Raw genomic sequence first — 15,251 nt, forward strand, 5'->3', positions numbered from 1 at the left:
TACTGCTTGTTTACCTCATACATACTAATACATGTCTCTCAGATCTGAGTCCTCTTTTCTCTTGCATTTTTACCCATGGAAATTTTATCTATTTTCAGAGACTTGCCTATCTTCTATATGCTGAGACTCTCAATTGATAGTTCAAGCCCAGGCCTCATACTTGAGCTCCAGACTGATATCGAACTGCTTATTGATGTCTCAACCTGGAAGAGTCATAGTCCAATCAAACTTGGAAACTTAATACATCCAAAGTGGAATTGTTGATTATTCCCTACCCAAATTATCTCAATTCCCCTTACCTCATCCCCCATTCTACCGTCCTACCCATCTCTGTAACCAGTGCCTCTATGCACCACTGCATATGCCTAGGAGTCTTTCTGGGTTGCTCCTTTTCTTACCTTCCACATTCAACAGCAAGGCCCACAGTGCCCCTACCTTCAAAATACATCCCAAAACACCCACTGGTCACCAACTCTATAGTCATCGTGTTGGTTTAGGCCTTATTGTATCTTGCCTGGGCTACCCCAGTGAACTCCCAAGTGATCTTCCTATTTTAAGCCTTGCCCCCCCAATAATCCAATCTCATGTAGCAGTTAGAATGATCATTTTAAATGCAAATTGAGTTGCTACATGTATAAGACTATTTAATGGCTTTCTGTTTTTGGAATGAAATCAAAATTTCTTACTATGTCCTGCCCAGGCTTGACTCATGATCTTGCCTCCATCCACCTTTCCAGTCTTTCCTTGTGTCACTCTCTGCCTTGCTTCCCATCCCCACATTCACTGGACTTCAGATAGGCTCTGAAACACACAAGGCACTCCTCAGCCTTCTGGCCTGTGCACTTGTGGTTCTCAATGCCTGAAACACCCCTTCCTTGGTTCCAATGATGGCTGGCACCTTTTCATCTCTCAGGCGTCTGTTTAAATCCTGCCTCTTCAGGGAAGTCTTAATGGCCATTCCATCCAAAGCCAGACCCTTCTCCATTACACTTACCATTCTTTATTACAGAATGCATTGTACCTCCTTTATTGAAACTGGGGTAACACTCTCACAGTTCATTAATACTCTGTGTATTTGTTTACTCTTTTCTTGCTTATCCTAGCCACCATCAGAATGTGAATTCCACTAGGGTAGAAACTATGTTTTTTTATTTTGGGGGCTCTCCCCAGCACCTAACACAGTGCCTGGGACATGAATGAATGAGCAAATGAATGAGTGAAGTAGAGTTTAATGAATGAATGATCCAGCTGACTTTATGAAATTCCTTTGAAGTTTATAGAGCTTAACTACCAGCTGAAATATGTGAAGAAGGGCATGATTCAAATCTCTATCAACAAGGGACCTGAGGTCAAAATGCTCAAGGCCAGGTGTATTGTTTTCTGTGCAGGAGGAGCCTCCATAATCAGTTATATTTTAAAACAATAATCTCCAGAACCTGGGTCCATTTTCCTTTTTCTGCTCCCTAACACCTCTACTTCCCTTAGTCACTGAAGGCATACTTTGTTTTTTGTTTTTTCTTGGAGTATCATTTTAATATTTATTGAGGTATCAATGATATGCAATCTTATATTGGTTTCAAATATACAACACAGTGGTTCAACAGTTACCCATATTATTAAATCCTCACCCCCACTAGTATGGTTACTATCTGTCAACATAGAAAGATGTTACAGAAATCATTGGCTATATTCTCCATGCTGTACTACCATCCCCTTGACCAACTTATACTATGATTGAGAATTTTGGGGCCCCTTTATCCCCCTCACCCTCCCCATCCACCTATCCCAACCCTTCCCCACACACTAGTCACTTCTCAGTGTCTGTGAATTTAGTGCTGTTTTGTTCATTCTGTTTTGCTTTGTTTTTATATTCTACAAGTAAGTGAAATCATACGGTATTCGCCTTCCTCCTCCTGCCTTATTTCACTCTAGATCCACCCATGATGTTGCAAATGGCAGGATTTCTTTTCTTTTTATGCCTGAGTAATGTTCCATGTGTATATGTACCCTATCTTTATCCATTCATCTATTGATGGACATTTACATTACTTCCATATCTTGTTTATTGCAAATAGTATGGTGATAAACATAGGGGTGCATATATCTTTTCAAATCAGGAATCTTGTTTTCTTCAGGTAAATTCCTAGAAGTGGAATTCCTACGTAGACTGGTATTTCTATTTGTAGTGTTTTGAGGGAACATACTGCTTTCCACAGTAGTTGTACCCACCAACATTTACATTCCCATAAATAGTGTGGGAGGTTTCCCATTTCTCCATGTCCTTGCCAGCACTTGTTATAGTGGCCATTCTGACAGTTGTGAGATGATATCTCATTGTCATTTTGATTTGCATTTCCTTGATGATTAACAATGTAGAACATATTCAAGGCATACTTTGGATATCTTAGAAACCCATGGATGTATTATTTTCTTCCCTGTGAAGCTTTTTTAAAAATATTTCTCCAAAACTTAGAAACCAAGCAGAACAAAAACTAGGTATCCTTTCAATGTCTAAAATGACCTCTCTAACTCTGTGGGTATATAGCTTTATTATTTACTATTGATTAGGGCCAGGTAAGGTAAAGTAAATAAGCAAAAAACTGACAGGGTAACAAATGTTTTTTGTCCAGTAGAGATGGAAATGACAGGACAGACGTACAGGGCCTCTGTGTTTCTCCTGCCCCGAGGGTGAGAGTGCACAAATAAGTAATAATCAGCCATTGGCCAGTTGCTAAATCTTTCCAGTCATTCAAAGCAAAAAATTTAGAGAAGTCTTTCAGTAGTTTAGAAACTACAAGTCCTGAACCGGTAGCTGCAAATCTGGGATCTAAGCCCTGCTTGGCCAAACCTGTTCTGTGATTTGGGCTGGGTACTTCCCCTCTCTGTCCTCATTTTCTTCACTGTTTAAATGAGAGAATTGGATGCACCATTCCTAAGGGAATGGGCTTTTCCTGCAGGGAAATGAGATTTTCATAATGATGGGAAAATTGGAGGAGTTTATTCTATAACATCTGGAAAATGACTTTCTCCATGATGATGCAGATATGTCCTTCCGACACTGAATTTGGTTCAGGAACGAGGGACGGGGGATGTTTGTAAACATGCACTCTTCCTTAAACAGATTCACACGGATTGGTGTCAGGTCTTCAAAAATTGTAAGTCCAGCCAATGTGTAAAAGAGCAATATTGAGGCAAAGATTTGAGCCATTATGACCTAGCAATACCTCACTGAGTTAATGTGTTCCGACCAGCAGCTTGTGAGCCGAAGGAGAACATTCCAAGATAGGCTTCTGCCTGTGTAGCTCCCTCAACTCTAATAAGCTCTTATATTCATGGCTATGACATAGGGAGTTCACTTGACCCTTAGGTGGGTGTGTCGGTGTGTGAGTGTGTACAGAATGCATGTGGGCTTTTTCTACCCACAATGGGACCAATCTGAAAGACTATAGGCTCCCTTTGATTCATAACTATAGGATCTCACATATAGTTAATTAGTAGTAACCCACATAGAACCACACTGAAATTCCCTTATAGGATCTTCTGTTGCAACTCTCCAGGCTTGATTCAGACCAGTTATTATTTTTAAGATATTTAAATTTTTTTATTTTGAGATAACTGTAGATTCACCATTATAAGAAACAGTACATAGAGATCTGTGTACCCTTCACCTAGCTTACCCCAACTATAATCTTGCATTACTTTAGTAAAGTGTCACAACCAAGAAATTTATATTCATACAAACCATCTACCTTATTCAGATTTCACCAGTTTTATGAGCACTGGCTGGTGCACACACATGTGTATATGTTTAGTTCTGTGTGATTTATCACACATGTCGATTTCTGTGATCATCGCCACAGTACAGAACAGTTCCATCACAAGGATCCTCATGCCACACTTTTTTACCTCCCTTCTGCCTACTGACTTAACCCCTGGACAGCACTAATCTGTTCTCCATCTCTGTAATTTTGTTATTTCAAGAATGTTATATAAATGGCATTGTATACTATGTAACCTCTTGAAATTGGATTTTTTTCATTCGGCATAATTCCCTTGAGATCCATCCAAACAGTGTGTATAAAGAGTTTCCCTTCCAGTGCTGAGTAGCATTACATGGGATATACCAACTTGTTTAATCATTCACTCATTGAGTTGTTCCTATTTGGGGCTGTTTCCTGGTTTTTGCTATAAACATTCTACTACAGGCTTCTGTGTGAACATTAGTCTTCATTTCTCTAGTATAAATGTCTAGGAATGCAATTCCTAGGTCATATTTTTTTTTTAACTATTAGACTGTTTTCCTTAGTGGCTGTATCATTTTATGTTCTCACCAGCAGTATATGAGTGATCCAGTTTCACCATGTCCTCAGTATTGGGTAATGTTATTATTTTTAATTTTAGCCATTCTGATAGGCATTTAGTAATATCTCATTGTGGTTTTAATTTACAATTCTCTGATGGCTTATGATGTTGAATATCTTTTCATGTATTTGCCATCTGAATATCCTCTTCAGTAAAATGCCTCTTCATGTCTTTTGTCCATTTTCTAATTGTTTGTTTTTTATTGTTGGGTTTTGAGAGATCTTTATATATTATCTATTCTAGATGCAAATGCCTTGTCATATATATATATATATTTGGATTCAAAGGATTTTCTCTCACTCTGTACCTCAACTTTTCATTTTCTTTACAAGGTTTGCCTCAGAGCCAAAGGTTTTAATTTTGATGAGGATCAATTTTTCAGTTTTTCCTGTTATGGATTGTGTTATTAATATCAATTCTATCAACTCTTTGCCTAGCCCTAGATCCCCAAGAATTTCTCCTATGATTTTTTTTCTAAAAGTTTTGTAGTTCTACATTTTACATTTAAGACTATTATCCATTTTGAATTAGTTCTTTATAAGATATGAAGTTTAGATGAAACCCATGTATTTCATGAGCATTTTGTAATTTTTCAGATATAGATCATGCAAATGTTTTGTTAGATTTATACCTAAGTATTTCATTTTCTTTGGAACAATTCTGAGTAGTATTTTTTCAAATAATGAGAATTATCTCAGAGACCTCTTCCCCCCACAAAACCCAACCGACCCAACAAATGAAGAAATGTAGGTTTGAAAACAGACTCCAAAGAAATCTAATCATAGTTGATGCTTTGTTTGATGACCTGCTTTCCTGTCTACAAGAAGCTGGACCTGCGGCGCTAGTCTAGTGATGCTGGGCACCCATTAGGGAGGGCCCCACCTGCATCTAGGAGCCTGGTTCTCATAGTCTTTGGTTCAGTATTTGACTGGAGCTAGTTTTCCAGCTAGTACAACTAGTTCTCCATTTCTCTGAAGTTTAATTTACTCTTATTATAAAATGAAAATAACAATACTTTCTTTACAGATAATGCTGAGCAGATGCAGCTAGATGGGAGAACATGTGAAAGTATCTGGCACATAGTAAATGATTAAGAAATATTTCCTTCCTTCCTTCTTTTCCCTTCCTCCTGCCTTCCTTCACTTTTATTTCTTTCTCTTTCCTTTCTCTTCTCTTCCATTCTTGATTATGCCATCTGGCCAGCTCCTTATGGTGGGTATGGGCCCCTTGTTCCCATAGGATTGCTAGCCTAACCTTAGCTTGACTAGATGAATAGGAGGCTGACTCCCCTTGCCCAGCTAGTACCCTGAACTCCATCCTGTCCACCACACACCATTCTGCTGGGTGGTATAATGATGAGGATTATTAAATAATGAAGTCTGTTTTCTTCTATGTAAGTTCATTATGCTAAGCAGTTTGATGAGTTTTCCAGAGTGATGAGCCACCTTTTTGTGTTTTCATGAAAGGAAGGTGGCCTATGGTGGTGAATTAGCATGGGTGGGGGCAGCTGGGAGTACCTCTAACAGGCAACTGAAGTGCCTCAGGCCTTGTTTGATTTGGGTTTGGGCCTTAGCAAAATACAGAATAGTATAAATGCAAGTTCAGTTTGATACAGAATCTGTCCTGAAATTCTTAGGGCTGAGCCCAGAATAATAGACTCAGATTAGAATAGGCCAATGAAAGTAGTCGTTCTCTGGGTAGAATCCACCCTGTACTGGGGATGGCTCTGTATAGAGACCCCAAGGATGTGGGGCAAGGGAAAGGAATTTCTCCTTTAGAAATTTAAATTCAACTGGAAACCCTCTAGAGCTGATTATCTCCCCCATTTGACAAGTATTCACCCAGTTAATTAAGAACTAGCCCCGTCTTCCCACCACAAGTAGTAACTATGGATCAGATAGGTCCTCATGAGCCCTTGAAGTTACAGACTGAGGGACCTACTACAGCATCCTTACTGCTGTTAGAAAACCAATGATCCTAATAGGTCAGAAGCCCGGAGAGACTATTACCCTCTGCCCTTCACCCACAGATGTCAAACCAAGATGGAAATCGTGGGCAAGGAAACTTCCAGCCTTGTAGGATACCTCATGGAAGGCAGAGCTATTGTTGAAAATGTGAAAACACTTTGGAATTGTATTGGCTTAGGAAGCAGAGAGCCACTAGAAATAGAGCTTCAAACAGCTATTGGTCTTCACTCATCTATTTTTATTTTTCCCCAAGGGCTACCTAGCCCAGTGATAATTTCTGTCCTGCAGTTCTCCCCTTCAGATTTTTAGTGGGAGTCATGAGAATAATGTTTAGAGCAGGGGTTAGCCCATGGGAGTAAATTAGCCTCTGCCAAATTCCTGCAGATGACTGAGGCACACACTGGAGCTCACTGCACTTGGCTGCTTCTAGGGACTCATGTGATGGGCCATGACCACACTAAATTCACCCACACCAATCTCTTCCTCTTTTTTCTCCAGCAAGGATTGAAAATAGTTCACCATGCAGAGAAGACACTGTCCAGCTTCTGTAAGTGGCAGAAGAGCATCAATCCTAAGAGTGACCTTAACCCTGTCCATCATGATGTGGCCGTCCTTCTCACCAGGTACCCCAGGGGCATTGCAGGGGCTGCAAGGCAGGGCGCGCTGGCATGTAAAAGGGTTGCCATGTGTCCAAACTCATGAGATGCTCCTCCGTTTTGCTGCTCTTGGTCATTTTTAAAGGTAGTTTCTATGAGCTAGACAACTGCTGAGTCCCATACCAGTAAAGGGGCAGTTAGCAAACTTGCTAAATGTGACAAAACTCTCTGTTAATAACCTTCATCTATTAGCAAAATGCAGGCCTCTTTTCTGTCCCAATGTTGATTTCATTTTTAAAATTGGCTGCTCTGTGTAGCTTATTTGCAGTTCCTCATTAAAGTCCATGACTCTTAACCATAGGATTATAATCCTTTACTTTTATTTTATTTTTTGAAACATTTCTTCTGATTTAGAAACATGCAACTGTCTCTACAGAAATCAGTCATTCTTGGATCCCATCCCTGACTGATGCTGATGACAGAATATAGGGAGCTGGTCCTCCCCGAAAAGACAGAGTAGTTTCCTTAAGCCTTTCTCCCTTTTCCCCTCATGAAGATACGGTTCTGTTCCAACTACACATTGTCCTAGGTGCTAATAAAGATCACCAAACCCTCTAGGACTCATAGCTCTGAAAATCTGGTGAGCTTTCCTGATCAACCTGGTCTCATGGAAGGCTATGTTTGCTCATCGATTCAATAAGTATTTATTGAGCATCTGCTGTATATTAGACACTATTTTAATCTAGACAAATGAAGGTTCTATGTTAAAGGGAGGAAGAAAGTTCTCACTGGACACTCTTGTGCAGATTCAGAGACATCCAGAAATCCAGGGATATATATTAGAAGAGGCCCTGTGACCTGGCCCTTCAGCCACAGAGCACCTCATGCACTGAAAGGCCCAGGATGTGGTGTGTGTGTGTGTGTGTGTGTGTGTGTGTGTGTGTGTGTGTGTGTGTGTGTGTGTGTGTGTGTGTGTGTGTGTGTTGTCCTGGGGAAGGATAGGCTGCCTGCCCCCAAACATCTTGGCCTGTCACCTGTCCCTGTGACAGGATCGTCCCAGTACATAAGATGCCTACAAGGAAGGATGACCAGCCCCCACACTATCCAAATGGCTGCTTTTCCCTAATCTGAAACTCCAAACATCAGAATCACTCTTTCAAGTAAAAATATCAAAACTTTAGTTGAATGCCAAGACATTCTGAAAGAAGTCTATAGCACAAACCTTTTACATTAGGTTTATTAGGACCTGTGGCATCTTTGTTGATCAATGGTTCTCCTGGGAAATAGGTTTGTCACATTTAACAATATAAGCACAGGGGTTCTAGGAAGCTAGCAGGCAGCCAGCCAGGGAATGCAGGACCTGGGCAAGAAGCCAGGCAAAGACTTTGGTCCAGACAGCACCTTTATACAGGGAAGAACCCTGGATGCTGGGACAAGCATTGGCCACCTGGGAGCTATGTTACAGCTCCATCTCTTTTCTTTTCTTGAAAGCAGAAACAGTTTCTCTTCTCATTCTCACATGAAAAAATGAGGGAGTTAATGATAGCTGGCATTTGTGGCATGTTTGATGTGGGTCAGGCACTGTGCCACATCTATTAGAACAGTCATTGTTCCACCTGATCCCCACAACAACCCTAGTAGGTGACTACATCAGCCATTCCTGTTTTGTAGATGGGGAAACTGAGGCTCAGTTATATCACTTGCCCAAAATCTCATTGCTGTTGACAGGGATAGCTGGGACTTACATCCAGGCAGTTTGAACACAATAGCCATACTTGAAACTACTACCCAATAAGAATCTGAAGGATCTGCTCTCCTTTTTTTTTTACTATGATAATTTATCTTTCCTAGAACAGGTCTGGTTTCAAGGTATTACAAACCTCACCAGCATCCAGGAAGCACAGAGTATTTCATTCTAAAGCTGTATTTCTCGGTTTCAGTGCCACTGATGTTTTGGGCTACATGAGTCTTTTGTTGAGGGGCATCCTGTGCATTATAGAATGTTTAGAAGCATCTCTGGCCTCTCTCCAGGAGGTGCCAGTAGCACCCTCCTCCAAGTGTGGCCACCACAGCTGTCTACAGATATTACCAAACGCCCTGTAGGACCGGGTGGAAGCAAAAGCAACCCCCATTAAGAAGCTCTGGTGTGAAGAAATAGGTAGGATCAGGGAGGAAGGGAGGGGAAGGTGTCAGACTGAGCTTGTCTCTGGAGGATAGGCTGAGAGCCACTGTAACAATTCTCTGTAGAGCTGCACGTCATAAAAGGTGCGTATGGCCCAAACGCACCTCACGAGATGGGGCTAGTGGCTGCATGCCACTGCACGTTTTCTCTTGCACTCTCTCCAGCGCATGATGGAAGTAGAGCTAATCTCCTTTTTGGAGCTTAAACTCTTTGTCTGCAACATCCATATTCCTACAGTTCTTTTGTTGCCCCTTTTTTCCTCTTTAGTACTAGACACTTAGTAGGTACTCAATAAACAATAAATTAATGGATCTAACCTCTTCCTCTGTCAGAATGGGAAGGTTGGTGGATTAGCAATAAACACCATTCATCTTTTCCCAGTAGCTCCATGTAGACCTAGATTTTTTAAATGAAATAGTAGCAAGGACATCTGACAGTAGAGGTAGAAAAGTGTGGGTCAGTCTTCCTAAAGACCCAACAGTTATTTAAAATGATTGCGCTGTATGAACTAATCGAGCTCTCCAGCATGACACTGCTCAATGACAGGCCCTGGTGGTGAGAGCAGGGATTCTTGTCTGTTGAGCGTGTTCTGAAATGCCAGCTGCTCCCTTTATCCCACTGTCCCAGCCATTGCCTCCTGGAGAACTGAGGACTCACAGGGTTTTCAGAGCTTGGATCTTTTCCATAGCCTAACAGACACACAAAGCAGGCCTGTGTTGCCAAAATGGTGCCCACACAAACCCCATGAGTTGAAGGTCTGCAGCTAACTAAAGCTCAGAACCCTGTTGGCATTTGTACTAGTCATTCTTGGCAAAGAGCTTCGGAACTAAGAAAACCAAATGACTAACAACTCTCAAAATTCTTGTCAGTGACTGAAATAATCCCTACCAGGATATAGGGCATATTTTTATATTTAAAAGCTGTACCTAACATTTTATGGGATCCTAGGAGTCTTTATTTGTATTTACATCCCCTCCCTTATGCAGTTTTGTTAGGGTACCAGTGCTGGAGAGACAATTGATTTGATCTCTGGATGGATTGATGGAACCAATTGTCTTTTTCACAAATGAGCAAAAACTCTCAGGTGAGTTTTGAGCACAGACCTCAGAAAGACCAAAAAGGGGTTTCATATTTGTAAAACCTCAGCCATTGTTGGTTATCCCTTCCCTATTTAAAAGTTCAAATTAACTTCAATTTTCAATCAAATCCTTTTCCTTTTGGCCAAGTAATATAATTTGGTCTCCTGAGATCAAGAGCAAAAGCAACTTGAAATAAAACATTTGCCATATTTTCCCACATTTTTTAGGTGCTAGTGAAATTTAATAATCAAGGGGTGAAATCAGAATAATCTTATGAATTCAAAATTGTCCCTTACATTGATATGGACTTTCAAAACAATTTTAATCGTGCTTTACAGTCCATACTGAATGTGAATTAATACCCTGTTTTTATTTAGGAGGGTTTTTTCAGATGTGTCTTTGGGGACCTACACATCTCTGTTCTCTGCTTTCAGAAAAGACATCTGTGCTGGGGTCAATCGCCCCTGTGAGACCCTGGGTCTGTCCCACCTGTCAGGAATGTGCCAGCCTCACCGGAGCTGTAACATCAATGAAGACTCAGGACTCCCTCTGGCTTTCACAATTGCCCATGAGCTCGGGCACAGGTAAAGGGCCAGGGAAACAGAGCTCCTCACTATGTTCATACATCAGTATCAGTAGAGGGAATGGAAAGCACCTAAAATGTTGTGTTAAGAGAGTCAGATTGCATTGTGGTTTAAGATTTGCCTTCCTAAACTTGTTCATCTTCATCTGTAAAGTGGGGATAGTCACCCAGTCTTTGAAGTTACCCCATCTACATGACAGAATCAGAGGGGGCACTATAATTCTCTGAATTAGAATGGGTTGAGCAGACAAACAGATAAGCTTTAACTTTGTTGATTAATTCAGGAATTGTTACAATTATATGAAATAATCATATCAGTAAAGAGTCACAAACTTTAACATTTTTGCTCTTACTTTATGCCACTTTGTTGTGTCATTAAATCCTCTTAACAACCGTTTGAAGTAGATACTATTGTTGGTCACATTTTACTCATATGTATTGAAGGAGAACGTTGAATAAAGAAGAAATTGAAAACTGCTGTGCTTGATGGGAAAGACCAGCAAGCAAACACCAGTTAACAGGAGGTCCAAGTTGTCTTTTAAAAATGTGCAAATTTGATTAAGTGATTTCACTGGAGAAAGGTTTTAAAATGTTTGAGTGATGGGATAATGAGGATTCTAGATGCTCCAGGGGTCAGAGTCCCATGGAGGAAAGATCTTAGTGTATTTGTAACTTAATTGGTTGGTGTATTTACTAGCCACAAATAAGAGGGTATCATACTAATTAGAAATTCAGAATGGGGAGTTCTGTGATGGTTCAGCTATACCCCTAGCCTGGATTTCTTCCCTCTAAAGGAGGAAGCAGAACACTGGGGTGTGCTCTGACTGTATAGCCTGAAGACAGACAGGGGTAGGAAGAGGCCTGGAGACTCGATTATTCCAGGCCTGACCTCCTTGGCCTGGGCTTTTTCACCATTTTTCTCATGCAATATTATAATTTTTCAAAATACTTTTATCTGTAGTAAAAAACTAGAGTATTGGCTTGGATGTTGGGAAAAGTGAGTGCTTATTCTGGCTTTTTCATCAGCCAATATTATGACCTTAGATAATCCCCTTCACCTTTCTGCATCTATTTCCTCATCCGTAACATCAGTACATTGAACTAGGCAATTTCTTAGATACTGTGATTTCTTTGATCCTTACCAAAAAGTCCTGGGAAATAATTATGACATATCCTAATGTTCTTATCACAGATTCAAAGACAGGTTAACTGACTTGCTTATAATTAAATAATAATTGGCAACAGAGTGCTGGGTCTTGAAAAGACCAGGCCTTAGTTGCCATGTTGATAATGGAAGTTATTCTTTTGTGCAAGCATATAGGTATCTTCAATCCTGGTTATGTGGAGGTATGTGTCCCTTGTATCCTCTAATCAAGTCATTGGTGTCAGTAGTACCTGCTGGCCGAGCAATGCCAAATGAATATAACTAGGTCACATTGAGAAATGATTGCTCAAGACCTTCCCAGCAATGGGATACTCAAGATAAAGAAAAGTTGAGGAGACTTGATTGATAAAATACATTCTGAAATGCTCACTGCTTTTACTCAAAGAATGGATCTTTTATATCCTTAATTCAGTCTGACCTTTAAGACACTCAGAAATATGCTAACCAGATTCTGCAAAATCAGTCTTGCCCCAGTGTTTGAGGGAATCATTGCTATAATTATCTGGACATGGGCATATCAACTTTGTAAGGAAGGCCTCCTAAGAAAATAAAGCTGAGGGTAGGAACGATCCTCCTTTTAGATTTTGTAAATTCTCTAGTAAAGGGGAGACCCTCCTGGTAATATTACTTATGCAAAATTCCCTGAATACTTGAAAACAGAGTTGTAGATGTTTCCTGGATATAAGATGTGGGGGATTATTTAACAGACTAGAAATGGGCCATTTCCTGAATCAATTTGTCCTCCAATATCAGGGATCTGTGTTCTGATCACTGATAGCTGCTTCTGATCGCACAGGTGAAGACAAAGAGGTGAGCATCAGTTGCTCAGCTCCTCCATTTGTTGTGAGCCCCTCTCCATTTGGCCAAAGTGATCTCCAGAAGATTTAAAAGGCTGGAGCCCATTTTTCCCTCTCTTTTTTGTTCTCTTTTGTCCCTTTCAGAGCCAGGCAATAAAGACTGGAACTTAAAAAAACAGTTGCATATATGGGGAAAATTAGAAAGTGACTACATATACCCAGGGAAAGTTTCAGAAAAGACCTGAAAAGACTTCAAGTTTACACCTTGAGTTGATTATTCCTTTGGCCCAAAGGAAGCTTATAGCAAGCAAAACAACAACAACAACAATAAAAACAGCAAATCCTAGGGAAAAGGAAGAGTCTGATTTCCAGAGTTATCAGATTAGTAGATTGAGATGTCCAGTTTTACACACACATGCACAAACACACACATGCACAATCACAAGATATATAGACACAGGAAAGTATGGCCCATTCAAAGGAAAAAATAAAGAGAAATTGTTCCTGAAAAAGATGTGATGAAAGATCTACTAGACAAAGACTTTAAAACAAGTGCCTTGAAGATGCTCAAAGAACTAAAGGAAGACATGAAGAAAATCAAGAAAGTGATATATGAACAAAATGGAAATATCAATAAAGAGAAAACCTAAAAAGAAACCAAGAAAGAAATTCTGGAGCTAAAAAGTACAATCACTGAAATGAAAAATTCACTAAAGAGACTCAACGAAAGATTTGAGCAGACAGAAGAAGAACCACTGAACTTGAAGATAGTACAAAGGAAATGACCAAATTTTAGGAACAGAAAGAAAAAAGATTGAAGTTTAAGTAAGTACAGTAAGGCAAGAAAAGGAAATGAAAGGCATACAGATCAGAAAGGAAGCTATAAAACTAGCTTCATTTGCAGATAACATAATTGTATGTGTAGAAACCCCAAGTAATCTATATACACATACAAACTGGAACTAATGAACTCACAGGATGCAATATAAACATACAAAAATCAATCACATTTCTATATACTAGCAATAAACAGGTGGACACCGAAATTCAAAATACCATACCTTTTACAATCTCTCAAAAATATGAGATATTTACATATATGTGTTATATATTTATAAATCTAACAGAATATGTACAGGACTAGTATGTTGAAAACTCTACACACTGAGGAAAGAAATTGGAGAAAAATCTAAATGAGAGACATACTGTGTCCATGAGTTGGAAGACTTAGTATAATACAGATATAATTTTCCTCAAATAAATATACAGGTTTAATGATTTTTCTATCAAAATATCAGCAAATTTTTTGAGATATAGAAAAAGTATTTTAAAATTAATACAGAAAGGCAAAGGAACTAGAATAAGTAAAACAATTTGATAAGGAATAATAAAGTAGGAAAAATCAGTCCACAAGATTTCAAGAATTAAATCCATAATGAGATATCACCTACATACCTATCAGATATCACTTATCTACCTACCATATTGGTAGATTAAAACCATAATGAGATATCACTTACATACCTATCAGAATAACTAAAATAAAAAATAATGATGACAAATGCTGGCAAGGATGCAGAAGGACTGAATCATACATTGCTGTATGAGAATGTGTACAGCTACAGTAATAAGTTTGGTGGCTTGGGCAAAGGGATAGACATACATATAGATCAATAGAACAGAGCAGAGAATGCAGAAATAATCCCCCCAAAATATTCCCTACTGATTTGACAAAGATGCAAAAGCAATTCAATGGAAGAAAGAGCCTGTTAACAGTGCCGAACAATTAGATGTCCATAGGCAAAAATAAAAAAATATAAAAAGAACCTCTACCTATGTCTCATACCATATGAAAAAAAATTTTTTTGAAGTGGAACACAAACTTAAATGTAAAACATGAAACAAAAATCTTCTAGAAAATAAAACTTTCAGAAAATAACATTTTCAGTATCTAGAGCTAGGCAAAGAGTTTCTAAACTTGACACCAAAGCATAATCAATAAAAGGAAACATTTAAAAATTGCACTTACCACATTAAAACCTTTTGACTCTTTTTAGAGGATGAAAAGAAAAGCTGCTGCATGGGAGAAATATTTGCCAACCATATGTAGTGGGTTGAATAGTGTCAGCCCCACCCCCACCTGCAACACAAATTCCTGTCTACCTGGAAGGTCAGAATGTAGCCTTTTTTGGAAATAGGGACTTTGCAAATATAATTAGTAAGGAATTTTGAAGTGAAATCACCCCAAATTTAAGGGGCCCCAAATTCAATGGCTGGAGAGGAAGATTTTGGACAAAAAGATACAAACAGAAGATGATCATGTTAAGATGGAGGCAGAAGTTAGAAGTCCACAACTCAAGGAAGCCTGGAATGACCAGAAGCTGGAAGAGTCAAGCAAAGATTCTCTCCCGGAACCTTCAGAGGGTACATAGTGCTGACACCTTGATTTTACACTTCTGTCCTCAAGAACTGTGAGAGAATAAATTTCTGTTATTTTAAGTGATTGAGTTTATGGTAATT

General features: G+C 39.4%; 1 protein-coding gene across 2 annotated transcripts in view; it reads left to right on the forward strand.

Annotated features, from left to right (window-relative positions):
• Positions 1-15,251, forward strand: part of ADAMTS12 (ADAM metallopeptidase with thrombospondin type 1 motif 12) — a 357,338-nt gene that overhangs the window by 228,439 nt on the left and 113,648 nt on the right. For both annotated transcript variants that reach the window (XM_073237370.1, XM_037001907.2), the window contains exons 6-7: positions 6,828-6,952; positions 10,621-10,770. In XM_073237370.1, coding sequence (XP_073093471.1) covers positions 6,828-6,952; positions 10,621-10,770 — 275 coding nt within the window. The remainder of the gene's footprint in view (positions 1-6,827; positions 6,953-10,620; positions 10,771-15,251) is intronic.

Source organism: Manis javanica, chromosome 1 (genome assembly GCF_040802235.1).
Source record: "Manis javanica isolate MJ-LG chromosome 1, MJ_LKY, whole genome shotgun sequence".
Classification (NCBI taxonomy): Eukaryota; Metazoa; Chordata; class Mammalia; order Pholidota; family Manidae; genus Manis; species Manis javanica.